Source organism: Rutidosis leptorrhynchoides, chromosome 1, assembly GCF_046630445.1.
Source record: "Rutidosis leptorrhynchoides isolate AG116_Rl617_1_P2 chromosome 1, CSIRO_AGI_Rlap_v1, whole genome shotgun sequence".
NCBI classification, from domain to species: Eukaryota; Viridiplantae; Streptophyta; class Magnoliopsida; order Asterales; family Asteraceae; genus Rutidosis; species Rutidosis leptorrhynchoides.
The window spans coordinates 82,015,361-82,040,416 of NC_092333.1; the positions used below are offsets into that span (position 1 = coordinate 82,015,361).

The 25,056-nt window shown below is 32.1% G+C and overlaps 2 protein-coding genes and 1 pseudogene across 2 annotated transcripts; 1 reads left to right on the forward strand and 2 right to left on the reverse strand.

Moving 5' to 3' along the window:
* Positions 1-955: 955 nt before the first annotated feature.
* On the reverse strand, positions 956-5,706 carry LOC139862127 (probable E3 ubiquitin-protein ligase RHA4A). Its single transcript, XM_071850682.1, has 3 exons — positions 5,415-5,706; positions 4,750-4,835; positions 956-1,574 (listed from the first exon to the last, which is right to left on the reverse strand). Exons 1-3 carry the CDS (start codon positions 5,637-5,639, stop codon positions 1,175-1,177), a joined length of 711 nt encoding a protein of 236 aa, XP_071706783.1. The 5' UTR covers positions 5,640-5,706; the 3' UTR covers positions 956-1,174.
* A 1,270-nt stretch (positions 5,707-6,976) lies between these two features.
* On the reverse strand, positions 6,977-19,602 carry LOC139886109 (protein RESTRICTED TEV MOVEMENT 3-like; annotated as a pseudogene).
* Positions 19,603-20,635: 1,033 nt separating this feature from the next.
* Positions 20,636-22,798, forward strand: LOC139862137 (pentatricopeptide repeat-containing protein At3g06430, chloroplastic-like). Its single transcript, XM_071850695.1, has 2 exons — positions 20,636-21,042; positions 21,470-22,798. Exons 1-2 carry the CDS (start codon positions 20,662-20,664, stop codon positions 22,580-22,582), a joined length of 1,494 nt encoding a protein of 497 aa, XP_071706796.1. The 5' UTR covers positions 20,636-20,661; the 3' UTR covers positions 22,583-22,798.
* The last annotated feature ends 2,258 nt before the right edge of the window (positions 22,799-25,056 follow it).

A 25,056-nucleotide genomic window follows, 5' to 3' on the forward strand; every position in this document is an offset into this window, starting at 1 on the left:
TTCCGGTAGATTTTGGAAGATAATGCCTTTCGTTGTGTGGTTCTTTCTTGCTTCCACCTTTCCTCCGGTTACGGGATCCACCGCTTCCCATAAACCGTATGCCTTTAACACCGTTTCAACCATAATCGACCATGACGTATAGTTTGATTCGGTTAATTTTGGGCATTGGAGTGATACGTTTCCTTGCTCACGGATTGCAAGAGTTCCTTCCATCTCTTACAACTTGCTACTTACTCTTCTTTTTTCTTGCTTACAATTCTTGCTACGTGGTGCTTGTCTTCTTGCTAACTTGCTACTAATCACAAAGTTGTGACTACTTGCTTCTTGTTATTTTTCAACTTGCTAACTTGCTTCTTGCTACTTTCTTGTAATCACTATGGTGATCACCTTGCTCTTGCTCTTGCTATGATCACGGATAGTGATCAATCTTGCTACTTGCTTTCTTTCTCTTGGTTTGATTGCATAAGGTTGCAATCGACCCTCCTACGAACGAACCAAGCTCTGATACCAAGTGTTGGTTTATAATACTATAAACTAAATAAACTATGAACTAAATAATGTGAACAGAAGCAATCGTGACAAATTTAGAGGTGAAATTTCACAGAAAATCAATGCAATTTTATTAATGAACTTAAGACCATAAATAAGCCATAAAACTCACGTACACCAACAATATATAGAAACTAAATAATCTTAATTAACTTCTCGATCTTGTCTTTCTCTCCAAGTTTCGATATTGAAAACTTCCTAGAAACTTCTTTATTATTAATCTAAATACTTAATACTTAATAAATAATATCTTAAAATATTAAACCCGATTAACCCAACAAATTCAAGTGAAAATATCAATATCTTTTTTAAATGTTCATTTTTGAATAGGATTTTTACAGACTAACACTTATTAGTTTGGACATATATAAATTACTGTACTTGGTAACAAAATATCAGTACACTTGTAATCAATCAAATACAACATATAAATTATTAATCATACTCGATCATTTGAACCTTTTATCTTCTCTAAGTTCCTATTCTTTCGCGAAGGGGTGCCAAGATCCAGCGAATTTAGATCACCATCTCATGACCATATATGTAACACATTTAGTACGGTTACAGATCGAAATGTAACATATATCTCAAACATCATTGAGTTTGATTATATATTTATTGGATGTTATTGAGGTTGATCATGTATAACATCAGAAACTCCACTGGATGCAACCTTTCTTGTGTCATTTGAGGTTGAGGGGACTCTTAAACAGACACTAGTATTCGTACTACTAGTATTATCCGCAGTTGTAGTGGTGCTAGTGTTCTCATGTGTTGTAGTTGTAGATGTTATACCCTGGGTTGGTGGGCCATCACCATTTATATGAATATTGGGATGAATTGGTGGTGGGCCTAGTGGTAGTGACAGTGGACCCACTGCTAAAAAAACACAACATCTACACAGTGGACAAGTGGAGTTTGATTGAAGCCAATGGTGAAGACATTCCTTGTGAAAAACATGCTTGCATGATGGCACTTGAATCAACTCTTCTTTCAATTCAAATTCACCCAGACAAACACAACACCTGTCAATATATCATTTCACATGCAACAATATGTTAGATTTTAGAACAAAATATCGTTTACAAAATTCTCTTGTTAAGCTTATTTGAAGAGGTTAAATATTTTTACTCAAATGTACGTGATTACGTTATGACCATTGTTGACCACTTCCATTCTCACTCAATGTATTGTTAGTAACGTACGAATCTAAGACTTCTTAGTAATTACTTTTAAGTGTTTCCTTAATTTTTGAACTACACTAGATAATATATATGTTAATGATGAAATTGGGGAAACATGTTCATTAAAATTTAAGATATATTATTATTTCCTAGTAAACAACTTTAAAATTGATATTTTATATCCACTAACAAAATACCTGCAAAATTCCACTAATTACTAAGATAAAGATTAGGATTAGGATAAAGATATTAAAGTAAATGTTCTTTTCACATAAAATAAGCTTAAAGTGCACTATTGTTTCCAACTTTATACATATCCCATATTTCTTCTACAAAATCATATAGTAATGATGGTGACTAAGAGCATATATGCCCCCTGCCCCTGAAGGTGAATGGCACTCATATTAGATTCTACTTTATTTTTGTGATCATAATTCAATTCACACTTTTTAGAAAGGAAAGGATATTAATTACTCCGTAAAATTCCATGTATTGTTCCAAAAGAGTAAATTACGGGTACATATGCATCGTTGAATTAATAATAACAATAACAATAATTAACCTAGTCATTCATACATCGATCACGTGTTGTGATAATGTATAGTATGACATAGTTAGTATAAGCACTATAGTTTGCTTTGTCACCTTTTAATTATAACTAGATTCGTGGTCCGCGCTTCGCGACTATATCGTTAGACAGTTTTCTGCCTGAAAGTCATCAAAACGTTGTACACTCTTTCCAGACCATTTACGCAATGGCTGACAACTGTTTTGGTAATATTCTACTATATAAATGAAAAAATACATAAACAACTGGATATATGTTACAGTCTGGGTTGCAATGCTTAAGTTTTGAGGCTTCTAAACAAATTACTTATTTGTCAAAACCTTATGGTCCATATAATTTTAGTAGGTTTTTTAAAAGATAAAAAATCAAATAATATGTAGTATATTGAAAAATGTGATGAAAAATATAAATATAACCCTTTTTACCTATATTTTTTTAGGCTTCTATTACGATAGGGTTGTATTAGTATACCACTTTCGAATACATCCAATTATTTAACCGACCGTTAACCTTTTTATAAACATTCAATTAACTTACCGTTAACCATTTTTTAAAAAGTTCAATTAACCGATGCTAACCATTTTTTTAAAAACGGCCAACTAACCGATGCTAACCTTTTTTTTTAAAAAACGGCCAACTAACCGATTATTAACTATTTTTTAAAAAGTTTAATTAACCGACCATTAACCTTTTTTTAAAGGCCGGTTTGTTTATTGACATTTGTAGTTGAGTACCATCAAGAGAGGATTGTATCATGGTTCTGGAAATATGTTGCAAATCAAATTTGAGTCTATTTTGCCAAAAAAAAAAAAAAAAAAAAAAAGCTTCAGTACTGCTACAATAGTGCTACAGAGTGGCGGGGCGTGATTGGTGGGTGTTTGTCCATAATTAGTATATAGTATAGTATAATTTTTCAGAATAAAATCAGAAGATTAAGTAAAAAAAAAAAAATTACTGTAGCTACAGTGTGCTACAGTAGCTACAGTGTTTTTGGGGTATGTGGCGGGTTATGGTTGGAGGGTGGTGTCCATATTTAATATATAGTATAATAATTTATATTTATATTTATACTTATATTTATATTTATATATTTATTTATAATATACAATAGGGGTAAAGCCCAAAAATAAACATATAACATTACTTTTAACGTTGTTAATAAAAGATTTTCATTTTGATTTTATGCCCGTAAATGATCATCTATCTATCTATAATCTATCTATAATCTATATCTATAATTAATATTAAATCTCTAATCTTATGATGTCATAATAAAGCAATTATCCTTTATAAAAATAAATCAAAAGAAAAAAAGAAAAAATTAAAAGACATCTAGATGATGTCATAAACACTAATTAAAATAAATAAATAAATAAAGGTAATTATTTATCTTCTACTTTTTAGTAAATTATTTTTTCCTTTTCATAATAACAATTAAATAATTATTCCGTATTATTATATAATGAATGTGATTATCTTCTAAATCATATCTTATTCTTTTTTTTTTCTTCAATCATAACAACTAAATAATTTGTGTGGCTAAAATGTCAAGTCAGAGTGTGACTGATATTGTATGATATATTTGTGTGGAAATAGCAAATCTATATAACATACTTAAAATAAAATTTATTAAACACAACAAAATATCATTCATCAGTCAACTTTCTAAACACTGAATAGCAATTGTGGATTTTTTTTACGGGATTAATTACGTTACATATGTATACAAAATACACGTCTCAATAAAATGTTGTAATGTATACTTTTATGACAACGAAAATAGCAATTGTGATGAAAATTAGAAGAAGGTTGTGGGAGAATAAATGTAGTTCATTTATTCTAACCAAGTTAAGTATATCAATATGTTTGTACAAACAATGACAAGTTTCTTAGTCGGAATATGTGGTTCCACGAGTCATTAAACTAAATGACTTTAACATTTACGTTCACTTAATATCTAAAACATATCATTAAACTATTTCATTAAAACAAACCCGTGATTTCACGGGTCATTTCACTAGTCTATTACAAAAATTTAAAATTGAGAGAATATGCATGTGGCAGCTATGTTCTTGTGTACGTGATGTCACTTCATCAAGCCTGATCTGATGAGGCAGCAATCATGTAAATTTTTTGTTGCAAAATTCTATAAGAATTTTTTACACAATCGTGTTGGTCGATAATGTTGCTGCACTGGAAAATATTTTCTTTAACTTAAGTAAAATCAAAATTATAATTCTTTGTAATTAACGATGATTTTATTGAGAGCTTTAATATTTTATATTATATTATACCTGGCTATGCATGCATTATATAAAAGTGTCATAAATATATATGTAATATAAATAAAATAATTATTTACCATATGAATGAATATACTATATAACTAAATCCTTCAAATTTAATCTAAGCAAACAATAAGGCATGCTAATTAATTAGTATGCTTACACTGAATCCTTTGCTTTTAAGTGCTCATCAAACACAACCTTTGGGAGCTTATCCTTGAGCCCTCCTTTCAATCCCATTGCATGAGGCTGTAATATCATAATCATAAACACAAAATTAGCATATATTGACATCAAGTAATAGCCATGTGCAAGGATTATAATCAAGGATTGGATCAGATTTTCAATGAATAAATTACTTATATTTTGAACCCAGACTAATACTTGATGAAAAAACTTCACCAAGTTTTACCAAAAGACCATTCATTATCGTAAACGCAACATTTTACAAACAATTTAGTATCATATTACATTAAAATCAATGGTGTGATGGCAAAAAAATAAGAATATAAGTTTTTTTTGAAAGGCAAGCTTCATCAGTCCGGACCGAAGCCTAGTCATCATTTGCACACACACGCGCTTTCGGGCAGGAAACCCGAACCACACTATGAGGATCCGACCCTTTAACCATCCCGAGGGGCAGCGGGCCGGATCTTAGTCCCGGAGCGGATCGGTAAAACCTTCCCTTTGGGCCACCTTCAAAGAATATATTTCAATTCCTAGAGCGGTGACGAGGCTCGAACCCGAGACCTCTAGCCCTGCGAGTACACAAGTGTAATCGCGGTACCATTGAAGCAATGCTTCGTTAGTAATAAGAATATAAGTTACCATATGGAGAAATGAAGTATTATAATTGAGAGTAGAAGTTGGAAGTGTTGGTGGAACAGAAGACAGGGCATAAGCCCTTCTTTTGAGATAAAACAAGTAGAACAAAAGAAATAGTATGATTGAAAACAAGATTGGAATTGAGAATATAAAAGCTTGATAAAGTCTAATTTGAAGTGTATGAGAGTATGGATGATAGTTGATGTTTGGAGTTTGAGGAACACTCATTTTTCACTCTCAAAAATTGAAAAATTAACCTATAAAGCTCTCTTCTATGGAAACCAAACATTAAAGAATGCATGCTTTTATATGCTATGAGAATCTGACCAGTTAATCATAAAGTGAAAGTCATGTTTTATACGGAGTATATTTTTATAAAATAATTGAATATTAGCAAGTGGTGAAGGGATTGGGGATATGATAATCTATAAGGTTGGGAAAAAGGACCTCAATGACAATGAGATTTGGTAAAAAAGCTATGCAAATAAGATTTTGAGGACAATATATATTGGAACCTAACTTTATATCAGATTAAGATTGCACATTCCCACTAAGAGTGATTACTGGTCTTATACACACGCTTTCAGACAATTTTTTCCGATAAAAGAAGATAGACTAGAGTCCGTAGTTTATTTGGAATCGCGCATGCGCATACAAATATGCCAACTCAAGGTTGTATTGGCACATACCGACCTGTTTTTGTCACATATCTTTGAAGCAAACTTATGGTTGTTACTTGTTGTGAAGTTTATAGAGTGGGACCTGTGTATGATATTAAGCGCGTAACTCCATTTATTAAGCTGTACACTTCTATTGTATCATCATATATTCCATTAGAGGAATAGACTTGAAATTCATGTGTTAGTGCCCCCAATAGTTCCTTGATTGAACCTTTTTCTAAAGTGCTTTTTCTTTGGTTTTGACAAGATATTTATGTGATAGGATGAAATGATATCCACAAATGATGTTTTTCTAATGAGTTTTGCACCTTTTACACAACTAGTTTAAGTTTATCTTTCTATTTCAATGTCATATCCAAAGATTAATCTATGCAATTTGAGTTTTGCAACTAATGTGTATTTATTTAGTTTTTTTTTAACGGCAAAAATTTTATTAACAAACACCCTCTAATAGAACGCTAGAGGGCGAAAAAACAACAATCTACTAAAATATATTTTATTTAGTTAACTGTAATAAATGTGTATTTATTTAGTTAACTGTATTTGTATTTTATTTTTTATTACACATCTAAGATATATCTACTAAAATCTACTATCTACGATATCAGGGTGTAGAATTGACTTTTTTCGTTGACCGTCAAAGTCCATATATCGGGCTGCATAAGGATATTACCCTGTCTTTCTCACTTATGTACTTCATTTGTGACTAATTTAATCACATATTTATTTTTGAATCATATATATTAGTTATAGTTATAGTTATGCAAATCAGCATTTAGATGGTTTCATATATTCATGAAAACATATAAATTATGTTATGTACACAGTACACCTCCCAATTTTCAGAGTGAACAAATATATACCAAATTCTTTATTTAAACAAATTTATCCAAAGATAGTAGTCTCTCCATGGACAGTAACCTCTGCTTCTATGCAACAAACATCCTTTAAATACAACCCTCTGTTCGTCTGAAAGAACGCACCATGTAATACGAATCTTTGCCAACCCCAGTCTGGATTTAAAGCACTGAACCAGTAACTAGCTGCAATTTATAAAAAAAAAAAATTAAAAAAAATCTTAGGTTACGATAACAATTACAGTGAAAATCGGAATTCAAGTTACGCATATGGATAGATAACAAATTTACCTTTTCCATAGTGATGCCTTGTATCTAATTGATCCAGAATACGAATAGTAAATTCTGCAAGTATTTTGGTTCCTGATGGAAGTTTTTCAGGTTCAGCTAAAGCCAATCTAAGAGATAGGTAGCCACCAATACCGCCTTTTCCATTAGGATATAACTGTATCTTCCTTCACAATTGCGTGTAATTAATGATCTCATATATTTTTGTACGTGTCATGAAGTATATCAAGTTACGTATGTTTGCTAGTGCAAAAAAAAAGTTATGTATGAGCAGTGGCAGATGTACGAATCGTGATCACTAATAGCACACAATAACAATAGTCCATCGACTAGTGCTACTAGTTAAAAACCCAAAAATTTTATACAGTATCCACATGTGTCACTAATGAAAAGCCTAAATTTTTACACTAGATAACTTTATTATACTGGTAGCGAGTGAAAGCAATGTACATCCGCCCCGTGAATGAGTACTAGTCATCCTAAAATACTCAAAGAGGAAGTTGTGACATAAATATTAAATCTTAATATTTTTATACCATTTGCACAAAAGGTTTGATGCATACTTGAAAGTTGAAACATTATAGTTGAATGGAAAAATGATGGAAACTAAAATGTGTACCATTTGTGATCACCAGCATTGAATATGTTTGAATTTTCGCAGTCTGCATTAACGTTAGAGTAGTTTCTGATTATCCACGTGTGCTTATAAACAACTGCATCTTTCACCATTGACAAAGACTCAGTTTTGCCTTTGCTTCTCTATTTACAGATAAACACCTCCGCCTCAAACACACAGTTGTTTCCAAGAAGATAACCGTTGTTAGAATCACTAAATTCTTTAAGACTAATAAATTGATCAAATCCTTGTTCAGTTCTTAAACGATGAAAGCGTCTCCCTTTACTCATTGCATCTGGGTAAGGTATTTAAACAAACTTTATCTCTTATATATGTTAGACTACAGATTATGATTAGCAAATTAGTATAGTCCGGTCCGCTTATGAGTTTAGGGTTTCTAGGGTTTCTATGTAGTCTCTATCTCTATCTCTATAATAATAATAACAAAACAAATATAAAATCGTGTCAGAAACGGAACCAGCACCACAAACTTGGCAAAACTAAGGACCGTCGTATACAAGCGGGTTAATAAAGTCATAACCCCTACAAGTCGCCCTACGGATCATCCCGGTATGTGGACCTTCAGGTTCAGGTTCAGGTTCAGGTTCAGGTTCAGGTTCAGATTCAGATTCAGATGAGCTGCTACTACAAGTCGCTTCCTTACCCCTATCTTCCTCTTCATTGTCATCCCCAGGTGGTGATTGTGTAGGTGATTGAGTAGGTGCTTGTGCAGGTGCAAGTGCAATGAAAACAAACCTGCTCAATCGTTTGCGTGCACCAGGCATTTCACAAACAACCTTGGCTTCATACAAACCCTCCTTCTCTTTTTCAACGGCATTTATAGTCATGTAGAATGAATACATGTAGTCGCAATACGGCCCACCAGTTTTTATATATTCGAACGTGATAAATTTAAAACTATCGCTGCGCTTCTGTTCCTTCTCATTAACAAGCATCTTATAGGCGTTGTTGAAGGTATCAACAGCAAAGTTACCGATAACACCAACCATGTGATCTTCAAGTGATAGCAACCTTTTTTCTTTCTCATGATCAACATAACATAACGATTCGACTACATGCGTCCCCTTATTGGTGTCTTCGAAAGCTCGAAAGATCTCCATCTCTATCTGAGTCATGGGAATGTCAGATGTTACCGGAAGATTCCTCGGCTCATTCATCTTCTTATAATTAACAGTATCCTCTAATTCCAGCGGGACAAGACAGTCGTTGTCTAAAAGAATGATTGCGATGTTCGGGTCATATTTCCATTTACGTGGCAGATCCGTTCCCTTATATAATTTAGCAAGACTCTTGATACATTCTTCAACATGAAGCAGATCGTATACGAACTCCTTATTTTTGTATATGTAATCCTTATCTTCTGAGTTTTCATTTAAAATTTTCCTATATTTAACCGCTTCCACAATGAGATCATACAACATAACTGGAATTTCCTTTTTATTAGCCCCAAAATTCATCCTGTCTCCTCTTTTTTTAGTCTTTTCTGTAGTTACCTTGTACACCGAATTAAGATCCTTCATCTTGTCATACGGACTACGCTTGTTGGATGAGCCACTATAGCTTCTTTTCATAGTGATGATGAACCGATTCACAAATTAAACACGCTGTTGTCGATTTAGGGTTTCTTATGGCGGATATGTGTATGTGTGTGAATATTACTTGCATAGGCATTATACATGATACAGAGTGTTTATCTCCTAACTAATTTTACAAAATGAGTGAATTCAGGTATTTCTATTTTTAACAGGCCAAGCTGATTTAATTAGTAGTAATAAGTTAAACTACATGAAATTGAAATGGTCCAAGTGGGTCGAATGTGCTACATGAGGCTGAAGTTTGTCGATTGTGAATGGGTGGTGATCCTTCCACCACTAAAATTTTACCATACACCACCAAAACATATATTTTGACTATTATGCCATTACTAGCCAAAATTAAAATTTCCCTTTAACTATCCTAAATTGGAAATTTACGAAACATTTGGAAACAAAGTTGACCTTGTTTATCATCAATGTAACCTTGCAAAAAGTATGTAACTAGTTAAAAACAATTTTCTTCTTACTCTTACGAATGATACCCACATTTGCTTTGGTGCTCCTCGTTGTTACGAACGTTTTGAAATCTATTTTACTTTTTTCATATCTTAGTTAAGTAATATGTTTCTTCTACAAAATTACTATACATACTAAATTAATTCTTTATTATTGTGTTGATCACATTTACAGAGAAATGTACATCGATATAAATTTCATTTTACAGTTCAGCGGGCTAATGTGCGTTTAGAGTGAGAAAGAACTTCTATTATTTCTTTCTTGCCATACAAAATACACACACGCATCAACAACCAGGCGAGAACAACTTGGAGTCGGGCCTTCTTTTCACACTATTACGGATACGAAACTCGAGTCTGGTCAAGCAATGGTCGTGTTGCCATCTCTGTTGTCTAAATCAACAAAAGGAAAAACAACATCTATTCCATTCTCCGTCTCACATCTCCGTTCGAACTTTTTACAATAATTATCTATTATCTATTTATCTATTTATCTATCAACTTAGTTATATATAATTTAATATATCAAAGATGTTAATGTAGAAGTATAAATACATAGTAAAGATGTTTTGTATGAAAAAGTTCAATATACTACGGATAGAAAACTGTCAATAAAATTAAAACTAGTAATAACTAGTCAGTGGCGGATCTTGAATAGATTTTATGGAGGGGCCAAAAATTTGATACATAAAATATTTAACAAAGAATCGTGTAATATATTTATATTTCTACCGTATTACCATGTTGTACTCTGAAAAATAAGTAGTGCATACAAAATAAATGAATTGTTATAATTCAGTAGGCTTATAACTACCTTTAGTGGTTCTTGACTGTAGAAGGTATATAGAGATAGAGATACTGTAAAACGGAGAAAACAAAGGTTGAACAAAAGGTATGAGTAATTGGTTTTTTATTTATAGAAAAATGTACAATGAGAGTTTGGTGGCATTTGGAATCTAGAGAGAGAGAGTGTTTTTGTTAACCAAAAAATACATACAATAAACTCTAACTCAACACACCTATTTATACTCAAAAAAATATACTATGCAATATCTATAATAATAATAAAATTATCATCCAATTATTACTTTTATAACACTCCCCCTTGGATGATAATTTTATTAGTGAATAACTAGTACTGCCTCGTTAAAAACCTTGCTAAAGAAAACCCTTTGGGATAAAACTTTAGCTAAGGGAAAAAGAGTGCAGCATAGAGTTGACTCCCCCTCAAGTAGGCAACGCCTGAGTTGTTACATCTTCTGAACATGCCTCATGCCAATATTATGAACGTGTGTTCTGAAAATAGCAGTTGGAAGTGCTTTGGTGAAAAGGTCAGCAGAGTTTTTGCTGGACTGAACATATCTCATTTCAATCTGGTTGTCCTTAATGAGATTTTGAGTGTATGAGAAGAATCTAGGGGGTATGTGTTTTGTTCGGTCACTTTTGATATACCCTTCTTTCATCTGTGTTATGCAAGCTACATTATCTTCATAGATAGTTGTTGAACTTTTATTGCGTTCTAGTCCACAAGAATCAGTAATGAGTTGTGTCATTGATCTCAACCAAAAACATTCCCGACTGGCTTCATGTATTGCAATTACTTCGGCATGATTTGATGATGTTGCAACAAGTGTTTGTTTTTGAGAACGCCATGATATTGCGGTACCTCCATTTAGGAATACATATCCATTTTGAGATTTAGCTTTATGTGGATCAAATAAATAACCTGCATCTGCATAACCAACCAAATCTTGTTTTGATTCGTTAGAATAAAATAATTATAAATCAGTAGTTCCCCGAAGGTATCAAACTATTTGTTTGATCCCATTCCAATGTCTTTTGGTAGGGGCTGAGCTGAACCTTGTCAACAAATTAACTGCAAAAGAAATGTCAGATCTTGTATAATTTGTAAGATATATAAGAGCCCCAATTGCACTAAAATATGGAACTTCTGAACCAAGAAGATCTTCATGATCTTCTAGAGGATGAAATGGATTAGTATCAATATTAAGATCTAACAACTATATGAGTACTTAATGGTTTTTGTCTTGTCCATATTAAAATATTTTAAAATCTTTTCGGTATAAGTTGTTTGATGTATAAGTAAGTCATTAGTTATATGCTCAATATGTAAATCAACGTAATACTTGATTTTTTTTTATTTTAAAATTTTTCTTTAGAAGTTGAATGGCTTCATAGATTTCTTTATTTAAGATAATTGATATAAACAGCTATGATCACATATCCGAACATTGTTTTTATAAAACACACATGCAAATAAGTTTATATGTATACCCTTTTCTTATCAAGTAGTAATTTAATCGATTATACCACATACGTCCCGATAGTATAAACCCATTTAGAAATCTTTGTGATTTAATGAAATATATTCCCTTGGGTTTTGCATTAGATGCTTATGATACCTTAACCCTTCAGGTATATTCATATATATATATATCACTATTAAGTGATCCATACAGATAAGTAGTAACAACATCCATGAGATGCATTTAAATAACTACCAGGTTGATTAAGTATCTAATAAGTAATTATATTCATTATAGGAGGATAAGTTTTTCTCCTAATTCATTTCTGGTCTTTGTGGGAAATCTTGAGTTACAAGTCTAGTTTTGCCTTGTAACTTCATTTGCACATTTCTTTTCGGATAAAAATTCATTTGTATCCCATTGATTCACATCTTTAAAAGTGATAACGATTGATCCAAAAACTTTTCTTTTATTGAGCGATTCTAATTCAGCTCGTATTGCTCCTTTCCGTTGAGTTCAATCACGTCTATTTTGATATTCAATGACAGATTTTGGTTCCAGATCATCATCTTTATTCATGATGTCATTGTAACATTATATGAAAATATCTCATCAAGATTTTTCATTTCATTTCAGTTTCATAATATTGCATAATTTATTGCAATTTATGTATTTACATTTATCAATATCCTCTGCAGAAGGAGTATTGATTTGTGGTTCTTGTTGAACACTTTCTTTTACCTCATTATCAGCTGATTTTCTTTTTCGAGGATTTTTATCTTTGGAACCAATTGGTCTCCCACGTTTCTGCCGTAGCAAAGACTCATGAGTGACATTATTGCCAGCTTTTGTAATTTCAATTCTAGCTGAAGCATTTACTGCTGGTATATATGATTTAGTCACTTATTTTTTGTATCTTTAAATGCATAAAGTAATTAATTTGCAAGTTCTTGCATATGCATTATATTTGAACTTTCTTTTCGCATTCTTTTGTGCGATGATCAATATTCCTTAATTGATGTTCACACCATGAAACATCATTTTATTTATATTTCATTTCTCCCCCTAATATAGGGAACAATGTTTAATTAAAGTGATAATCGACAAAACTTGCTGTAAAAACATCACCCGTCATGGGTTCAATATATCTTATGATTGAAGATGTTTCATATCTAACATATATTTCAATCCTTCTTTGAGGAACCATTTGTTGTGGTTGTTCAATTAAAAATACACTGCACAACCAAATGTTCTAAGATGGAAAATATTTGGTCTCCACCAAAATTAAGTTGGTAATGGAGAATATTTATAACTTGCACTTGATTTAATGCGAATTAATGTCACATCATGTAAATTTACATGTCCCCATATAAATATTGAGAGTTTTGTACTCATTTCTAATTGTCTAGTTATTAGCTGTAAGCATTTATCTATTGATTCAGCTAAACCAATTTTGTGTATGCACATGAGCAACTGGATGTTCAACAACAATCCTTGTAGACATATAATAATCATTAAAAGCTTGAGATGTTAACTCACCAGCATTATCAAGTCTCATCCTTTTAATGGTGTAATCAGAATAATGTGTTCTTAATTTAATAATTTGTGCAAGAAACTTTGCAAATGCCATATTATGGCTTGATAACACACAAACATGAGACCATGCGTTAGATGCGTCTATTAGAAAAATGGTCCACATGATGGATGAATTGGTCCATATATATACCCTTGAATTCTTTCAAGAAACATTGGTGATTATTTCTCAATGTGCTTTTCATTAATCGCCATATGTGATTTTCATTAATCACCATATGTGTTTTTCGTTAATCACTATATGTGCTTTTCATTAATCACTATATGTGCTTTTCATTAATCACCATATGTGATTTTCATTAATCACCATATGTGCTTTTCATCATATATCGTTTTCACCATATGTGCTTTTAATCATATGTGCTGCGCTTTTCGTCATATGCACTTTTCATTATATGCGCTTTTAATTATATGCGATGCGCTTTTCATCATATGCGCTTTTTATCATATGCGCTTTTAATCATATGCGCTGCGCTTTTCATCATATGCGCTTTTTATCATATGCGCTTTTAATCCTATGCGCTTTTCGGTGTTACATAGATATTTCTCATTTTCGATTATCATTGACTGATAATCATATCCATTATGATATATATCAGAGAAACTTAACAAATTTCTCTTTGATTTGGGAGAAAACAAGACATTGTTTACCAAAAAATTCGTACCATTTGGTAATATGAAATTTTGCCTTTTTCGTTTCTTATATCAAGTTTGCAAGAGCTGATATAGTATTTATAATTCCCTCATTTGATTTAAATCAATGAAATATTTCTTAGATTTGATCATAGTGTGTATGTTACTACTATCTGCAATACATAGGACTTTACCATTTAATTGATGTTGTATTTCTGCAGGATTCATACTAAAACTTCAAATAAGATAAGCAAATAATGAGTTATATTTCAGCAAGATAATCAAATTATATTACATGCAAACAAGTTATAATCTGAAGTACATAAAAGATAACACTTAATAAAACATATGCGTTATGGTCTAAAACCATTTATTTATGAGTGATACATAAAAAAAAACTAGGCATCTTAGAAAATTCAAACCATTCAAGTCTCAAGGTAGCTCAGGGTTAATTTAATCAAGATTTGTCAACAGATTCACTCTCGTTTTCTTTTCTTTTGGGACTTATTTGTAGAGCTAAACAAGATGTTCATGTATTCAAGAAATACTAGACTGATGATCCACGTTACCAGATCATTAATAAGAATCTACGGAATTCTTATAAGAGCGTCTACTAATATCTTTAATTTTATTCTTTCATGGATCACCGTTATTATTATTATTATTATTTTTTTTTTGATAATTAATATCGTATCTATCTTTGAGTATTTTCCATAATACACTTGGATTTTCGATCATATAATATGTAGATTCCAAGGACTCGTCAATATGTTTGCTAAGAAAAATACTTACTATTGCTTTCTCGTGTTCGGAATAATTGTTATTTTCATTCAGGGTTTCTAAAATACCGTTTGATTCGAGATGTTTTTCTACATTCATAACCCATGTTAAGTAGTTGTTCCCACTTGTTCTAAATGAGCAAATTTAAGCCTTTTCAAATTCGACATTTTCTATTATCAAAAAAGATGAATAACATAAATCATAATCATAATCAACTTCTATTCATAGACAAATAATAAAATGAAATTAGAATCATTTTAAATTCATAAGTAGCAAACAACAGAATAATGGTATGATTACAAATAATAAAACCACAAGGGCAGGATAGAATATAGGTTCACCCGGTGGTATATTAGCAACAATGATGATAGTTAATATGACCAATACAATAGGAAAAATCATCCTTGTGTGAATCATTTTTACAAAAACTTTTTGAGAGTAGTAATCTGAAAAATGAAGATTGATTTGTGAAAATGTGAAAACGGAGATGTTTATTTTATATTTGAAAAATATAGTTGTTGTAACGTCGTCAGTTGACGTTAACAACCGTTATGTATATATGACCGTTGTAACGTCGTTAGTTGACGTTAACGAATAAAGTCACTATATCAAAACGCGTATGAGTAATATAAAGGACAAGATTTTTTTTTCTTATTTTAACTTTTAAGATTTACTTTTAATAAAAATACAAACTACTTTTTCTTATTTTAACTTTTAAGATTTACTTTTAATAAAAATACAAACTACTTTTTCTTATTTTAACTTTTAAGATTTACTTTTAATAAAAATACAAACTACTTTTCTTATTTTAACTTTTAAGATTTACTTTTAATAAAAATACAAAACTACTTTTCTTATTTTAACTTTTAAGATTTACTTTTAATAAAAATACAAACTACTTTTTCTTATTTTAACTTTTAAAATTTACTTTTAATAAAAATACAAACTACTTTTTCTTATTTTAACTTTTAAGATTTACTTTTAAGGATAAACATTAGTATGCATGAAATAAATAATGATTAATTGCATAAGTAATCATAAATGTTAGATAACATATAAAGACCCCATCGTATTCGTATTGATCGGAATTAATCTCGACCCATGGTACCGTGTTGTCAAATGACGTGTTGCGTACATAAAGTACCGTGTTGTCAAATGACGTGTTGCGTACAATCATGAGGTCTTATTAACATAAATATAAATGTTAGTGAAGTTAATAAGAGTTAGATTACAGAAAATATAATTCAGGTGGTATAACCGACCATATATAACTTAAATAACATAAATATAAATGTTAGTGAACATAACTGTAAATGTTAGTATACATAAATAAATGTTAGATAACATAAATGTAAATGTTAGTATACATAAATAAATGTTAGATAATATAAATGTAAATGTTAGTATACATAAATAAATGTTAGATAACATAAATGTAAATTAGGCGACAGTGTCGACCATATATCATTTAGGTGGTATAACCGACCATATATTAGTTAGGTGGCAGAGCCAACCATATTTAGTATAAATGTTGAGATAATCGTGCTGATAACGTGTTATAATTCAGTAGGCTTATAACTACCTTTAGTGGTTCTTGACTGTAGAAGGTATATAGAGATAGAGATACTGTAAAACGGAGAAAACAAAGGTTGAACAAAAGGTATGAGTAATTGGTTTTTTATTTATAGAAAAATGTACAATGAGAGTTTGGTGGCATTTGGAATCTAGAGAGAGAGAGTGTTTTTGTTAACCAAAAAATACATACAATAAACTCTAACTCAACACACCTATTTATACTCAAAAAAATATACTATGCAATATCTATAATAATAATAAAATTATCATCCAATTATTACTTTTATAACATGAATATATTTCAACTTTAGTTTAGGTATTAAATCATCAAAATAATTAGTCTATTAAACTAAAACCATTTCGTAAACATAAAACTTTTGTGTTACGGAGTATCTCTTAATGGAGTATTTGTTTTTGTATTTTATTTTATATTGAATGTTGGTAAAAATTTTAGATCATAGGGTTGAAAATGTAAGTTTTTAAGAACTTAAGGGTTTGTACTGCAAGAAATATAAAAGTACAAATGATTCTTCTTTTTACGGAGTATTTTCTCCATTAAAATGATACTGTATTCGAGTTCCCTTTTCTCTTCCAAAATAAAGGAATAATATACACTACTGGTTCAGATTTTTGGGAGGGCCAACACCCCTCCATGCCCCCTAAAGATATAGTAAAAAGTGTTGAAGTGTGGAGACATTTAAACAAAAGCTGGAAAAAAAAAAAGTGTCACTAAAAACTGTTTAAACACTTGCACGGATTTTGCAGATTTCGGTAAGCGTGAAACAGAGCAAAACAGTGCAAAAACAGAGAAAAATGATGGTGCGCGGTGATGGTGCGCGGCGCGCACCTTGCGCGCACTAGGTGAAACTTGATCAGAAGGTTTGCTCGAAGAATCAAGAGTGCACGGCGCGCACGTTTAAGTGTGCACGGCGCGCACGTTGTCTGGCAGTGAGCTGTCAGCATGTTGATCAACTTTTGCACATGGGATCCGTATGTGGTTGTCCAAGTTGTCACTTTAGGTGCATGTGGGCTACTTTACACCTTGTTTTAGAGCTGTGATCATGCTAATACAAGGGTGTAAAGAGGATCAAGATGGCTAGTTGATGATTACTTGAAGCATGCTTATGTATTCTTGTTCTCCCATAAATGTTCCTGATTATAACTCATTGTAAACTCACCACCACGAAATTTAATCAATAAGAACACTCTTTGGTTGGCCGTGGACTAAAGCAATCACAAACGATTGCATATAACCACGTTAAATTCCCGTGTTTTTATCATTCTTGCTTGTGTTACGATTATCACTATATTTTTCGTTTGTTGGAAGTGGGTTAGATAACTTGGGTTATCTTGTCTTGTTTGAGCTCACCTAATCGGGTTTCCTAACAAAAAGTATGTATAAAAAATAAATTCGCAATAGGTTACAAGAAGACCTGTGGATCCATTATGAAATATGATTGAAGAGCGTGAGAGGTTAGGTAGAACTCGCGTGAAAATTAGATGAAGAATGACTTTTAATTTTTTAATTTTAGGGCAATTAGAAGGAAATAATTAATTTAGTGAGGGTATAATGGTCAAAAATTATATTTCGGTGGTGTATGGCAAAATTCTAGTGGTGGAAGGATCACCACCCATTGTGAATTGTGTACTCATTTATTAAAATGGTCTTAATCGTCTAATTTAAAATTTACGGAGTATATTATTAACAGTTGAGGAAACAATATAGGGCAGGGGCAGATGCCCCCAGTCGATTTGCAGTTTTAGTGTAAAATTTTTTAATTTTTCGATTTTGTTTCAAGTGGATTTTTTTGCCCCAAAATCTCCATATTTTACCTCAAAATCTCCATATTTTACATCAAAACTTTCACATTTTGCCCCCAAAATCTCCACATTTTGCGCAAAAATCACCATATTCTTGTCCAAAACCTCCATATTTTGCCCAAAATATTGCTACGCTTTTAAAAAAACTTTCTCCCCCGATGAAAAAAATTTCTGTTTTAGCCACTGATTATTACTCATATTATTAATTTACTAAGTTAGTGTTTAGTAATATTAAACACGTTAGTTATGTACAAATAAAAGATGGGCAGGCGGTATTGGCAACTGACCCACCTGTTTTGAACCATTTGAAAAGTTATTAGCTTTAAGCCCTTGCCTAACCCAACTAACCCACCCGTTTTGTCACTTTTAATAAGAACCCGTTACCTTCAACTTTTAAGTAAGTATCATTGTTCTGATCAAGTAGAAAGATCCTGAAATTGGCGTAGACCTCCCAACCAGGTGGAAGTGAAGTAGGGTCCGCCATCACCAAGTATACAGACAAGAATTCTCCAACATTCTTACTTTTGTTACCATTTGGGTGAATAACCAACTTCCTACAGTCAAAATGAGTATCAATCAACCTGTATAAATGTTTACCCTACGCCTTGCTAAAATTAGGAAGTACCATTTGTAGCCTCCGGCTTCAAACTCGCTTGATTCATATCTTTCAACATTTTGTTTGGTTAATAAAGAAATTTGTTGAATGTTGAGAATGTAATGAGCAGGTGGTGCTTCTGATATTGATCTCAAATCCCCTGAAGCATTATAATGAGCAACAAACAAATAAATCCAACTTGAAGGTAAGTATTACGTCCGTATTTAGATATGATCTGAAATTTCATTTTCAATAAACTAAAGATTGTTTACTTCGTGTTAATATTAAAAGAAATTGTCTAAATGTTTGGATAAAAGGTGCCACTCATGTTGACAAAAAACTGAGAGATTAGTAGATTACCATGTTGGTCACGTTGGGTGAGACTTGCATCTGAACACGAGTCACCAATGGCCATGTGAAAGTGGTGATACACAAGTGTAAAGTCAATTGAGATGTAAATAATGTATCAACTACTTTTCAAAAACAATAATGTATCAAATAAATGGCTTGTAATCAAAGGATAATTGATTCCTATTTATATGCTTAGAAGGATTTTTAGTTGCCTCAAGAACATATATTCTCTACTTGCTAGATAAACCAACATTTAATTTGAAAGCTCAAATTAAAGCTTTCCATGTTTAGAGGTTCAAGCAAAGAACCATAACATTACATGAGCATTATTAATGCTAATTATATTGCCAAAGTATCTATTTTTGGAGGAATCGGAGAACGAACTTGTAAAAAAATGATCTTCACCTGAAAATGAAAGAATCTAAAGTGATTAAAAGAAAAAGTATTGCAGAATCAAAGGCATAATCTACTCATAATTTGATATACTTCATCTGTCTTATTATAAGTGTCATGTTTTGACTTTCGGACGTCTTTCTTTTTCAACTCTGACTTTCAATATTTTTGTTTGTGTTATATAATATTTAATGAAAATTATCTTGGTGAATTTCATTTGAATGCAACGATATAACTTTCATCAAGTATTATATTTAAATGAATATATATCTTAAGTCAAAGTTGATAAAGAAAGACTTTCAAAAGTCAAAACGTGATAATTATAATGAGACATAGGTAAGATCATTTATGTAATTTTTTCTTGTATTTCAATCTACTTGTAATTTTATCACATTAAGTACTGAATTTCTAAGTAGGTTTCTAGACTTGCAAGTTTAGGCTGCATAATATGCTTCAAAAAGTTAATCCTCCAACAGAAAAGAGATTACTACTTGCTACCTTAAATGCTTTTATGTGTCCAAAACCAAAATTTCCGAAGTTTAAGGGTTATATATATAACAAATAACAATACTATAACGTCTACGAAATATATTTATTTTCTTTAAAAAATTATTAGCGTTATTCATAAGGGAATGATTCTCACACACTGTTTTTTGATCCTCACACACCTTTATCCTATATCAGCACAATACACACTTAAAAAAGTCAAAAAGTCAAATCCATCAAAACGATGTCGTTACCAGCGCCGCCGCCGTCGTCGTCTCTCTCCTTCTCAGCTTCCCTAACATTATCTTCCGACAACCACCGGCAGCATTTCGACAACCACCGTATTAACTACCGTATAATTTCACCTAGGTTTTTATTACGATGTGCAGTGAGGTCATATTCACCGGTTGCTGACTCACCAAAACGGAAGAAATTATGGAAACAAGGAGAGTACCCTGGTGACGTATCAACTAATTCCGGTGATAGGAATAATAAAAAGAGAACTCCGATTAAGAATATTAAAAAGAAATTGGATCGTAAAAGTAACCTAAATCCGTGGGTTAGTACAGTTACTGAAGCCTTATCTGATTCAATTGAAGCTAAACAGTGGTTAAGAGCCCTACAGGTGATATAATTTTTTGTTTAATTCTGATATTAGTTGTATTTAGTATCCAAAAAGTTTATGGGTTAACTACTTAATTGCGATAAATAAACTGTTTTAAATAAGTTGATAAGTTAAAAGAGTAATTTGTATTAAAGGTTATAGCTTTATATGTTATTGTATTTATTTTAATGAAGCTGAACAAAGTTGTGTATTGGCATATTTATAAGTTCATGATGGTTATGTTTCTAGTGATGGAAGACTTGTTTGGTGTTCAAAAAGTTGCAAATTAATTTTATCGTCTGAATGGAATGTTGTCGTTTGATGGCTTGAGTAATGTGATTGTGTTGCGAAACGAGATAATAGTGATTTGTATACCAGGATTTTGTAATATGATCTGTTTGTTATGTTTTGACATATCTAATTGAAACCATTAAATGTCTTATTTCAGGTATTTGAGATGCTAAAGGAACAGAGATTTTATCAACCAAAGGCAGGAACTTATATGAAACTCATAGTTTTACTAGGACGATCTGGGCAACCGCAACAAGCCCGGAATCTTTTTAACTCGATGATCGAAGAGGGACTCGAACCCACTGCAGAACTGTACACTGCATTGCTCGCTGCATATTGCAGAAGCAATATAATCGACGAAGCATTCAAGATTCTTGAAGAAATGAAGAACCTTCCTTTATGTCAACCAGATGTTTATACATATAGTATTCTAATCAAAGCTTGTGTTGATGCTGCTCGATTCGAGCTTGTTGAATCGTTGTATGAACAAATGGCTGAAAGATCCATAACTCCAAATACCGTCACTCAAAATACAGTCTTAGCTGGATATGGTAAAGTAGGTAAGTTTGATTTAATGGAAAAAGTATTAAATGGAATGTTAAACAGTGGTTCGTCCGAACCGGATGTATGGACGATGAACACGATTCTTAGCTTATTTGGCAACATGGGTCAAGTTGAAACTATGGAAAAATGGTATGAAAAGTTTAGAAATTTTGGAATCGAACCAGAAACAAGAACGTTCAACATTTTAATTGGTGCATATGGAAAGAAAAAAATGTACGATAAAATGTCAACAGTTATGGAGTACATGAGAAAGCTTTCGTTTCCATGGACAACGTCTACATACAACAATGTAATCGAGGCGTTTTCGGATGTGGGTGACGCGAAAAACATGGAATACACGTTTGATCAAATGAGAGCCGAGGGTATGAAAGCCGACACTAAGACGTTTTGTTGTTTGATTAGAGGGTATGCAAATGCGGGTCTTTTTCATAAAGTGATAAGTATGGTGGAATTAGCTGGGAAATTGGAGATACCTGAAAACACATCGTTTCATAATGCTGTAATTTATGCGTGTGCAACTGCAGATGATTTGATGGAAATGGAAAGAGTTTACATGAGGATGAAGGATAAGCAGTGTAAGGCTGATGCAACGACGTTTTCGATTATGGTTGAAGCTTATAAGAAAGAAGGTATGAATGACAAAGTGTTTGATTTGGAAGAGGAACAAAAAATGTTGTTGAATCCAAATCAAGGGTTAGTTGTTTAGTCCAAGTTTCATCATAAAGCTTGATACATAAAGGTTAGGACCGGCTAAAAGAATATTTGGTTTGTTGGTACAAATTGAGTACCTAATGTTAGAATGGTTGTTACTTTTGTAACTTTTGGGTATGCTGTATTATTCAATGTTTAGGACTATGTATTTCTTATGTATAGAGAAACCGAGTGCTGTTTTTCACCTTTATCTAGGCCCATGCTAGACACATGTCAAGACTTAATGAGATTTTATTAGTGGTCGTTAGTGAGAAGGACCAACCGCGTAATAAATGATACTTCGGTGGCCAACCGAGTCGGAAAAAAGATAAATGACAAATATGCAATATGAGACAAACGTTAGGACTAACACATTCACAAACTATTGTTCGAATATGTAATTTGATACTAAACAGGATGGGTTATACACAAAATTACCAGCTACCTTAGATCTCTAATACCGCTTGTGACATATGCTAGCAAATCAAACCCAAATAAAGTGGGAAAAAAGTAGTGAAATAATGTATAAGGATATATATTTTAACTAGGTTTTGAGCCCGTGCGTTACACGGCTACTCAAAAATCCGTTTTAAATAACTCACTTATTTTAATTTATGACGTTTGATCTATATTTTTAAATACTATTTGTGGTTGCGTTTAAGGGGGACATGTCTACCCAATAGCTTAAGTGTGGCTAATTTGAGCCCGTACTCTATTAAAAATCCGTTGGTACCATGCACGAGGCGCTTGCTTTAACCCGTATAAGGAGCGTTTCAATAAACAAACATGATCCGGTTTGGTGTTATCTCGAAAGCCGTATGGTTGATACATGTAAACTGTTTCCTTGAGAGAGCCATGTAGAAACACATTTTTAACATCGAGTTGATTAATATTCCACGATTTGGACAGTGCAATAGATAAGACGATTCGTATGGTAGCTGGTTTCACGACCGGACTAAAGGTTTCATTACAATCAATATCAACCGTTTGTGAACGCCCATCACCAACTAATCTAGCTTTGTACCGTTCAAGTGACCCGTCAGATTTCATCTTATATTCTTATGTATAAAAATCCACATACTACGAATAACATGCATGTTAGGTGTCCGCGGAACAAGTACCCAAGTTTTATTATCCATTAAGGCTTTGTATTCATCAAGCATGGCCATGTTCCAATTAGGATCGGATAAAGCTTCTTTAGGAGAGCGAGGAATAGGAGAAATGGTGGTGAGAGAGGAGAGATGGAATTGAACTTTAGGTTTTGAAATACCGGACATGTCCATGCTTGATCTTTAAAATTTAATCTTTAAACTCGTTGAGTTTAAAGATTAAAATTGCTGATTTTAAAAGTTAAATAAAACACGTAACGAGTTTAAATATTAAAATTGCCGATTTTAAAAGTTAAACTCTAACGAGTTTAAAATTGATGATTTTAAAACTCAAATATATATATATGGTCGACATCTTTTAAAATTGTTTTAATACGATACACGTTTGTGTATTTGTTATTTTTATATGCCAGAAATTAAATAACAAATTAAACACATAAACATAATCGACATATATAATGGTTAAAATGGTTTTTAAGTAATAGTGTAACGAATCTTGTGTGCATGCATTATTCGTTTACACAAACTTTTTCTAAAATACCCGTCAAATTTAAGTCATGCCATCCAATGAGCTTGTAAACACTCCTCGTTATTTTTCTGATCTAGTGAGACTAGGCTGAATTATAGCCACGAGGTGGATTTTTCGATCTAGTGAGACTAGCGTGAATTTTCACTGTTTCAAAATTGGACGACTTAATCATAATCACTGTGAGACCTGAGTTCGAGGCAAGGATGAGACAAACATGCCAATAGATAATAGTGGTTTGTTGGACTACATATATCTCTAGGTCCCATAAAGATCTAAGAGTTGTACTTGTAATGCAATTGGTACCCGCTACCTACCAATAGACTCCATACCTGCTAGCTGATCAACAGATGTGGCTATGGAACCTCTATGTGGATCTTAGGCTTTCGTAAATTAATTGTTTTTAAAAAAATTATAAAAACTTGGGTAGTTAGTTTACTAGAGCGCAATATCGAAATTACTAAATTGAATCTTATATCTGTTGTAGATGTCAAATAATCAAAACGTAAACCAAAACACACATCCTTTTTTATTGGAGAAGGATAACTCAATGTTCAAACTTCCTATACTGGAACTGCAACCTGAGAACTGTTCTTAAGCATAAATGGAAGTTGAACAAAATTAGAACCCTTATTCGATCCTCATGTTTACGCAGCTCCTGCTGCTCAGCAAAATGTTTATCGGAAGTTGTTCGATGAGTAGGAGAAGTAGGATAAAAGGGTGAAAAATAATAAGTCGAATACTTTGTGGAAGGAAATGATAAATCATTTTCCAGGAAAATTATTCCACCTTCCAAGAAGGAAATTCCAACAAAAGACGCCAAATGTGTGATGACCCAGAAAATTTTGATTTATT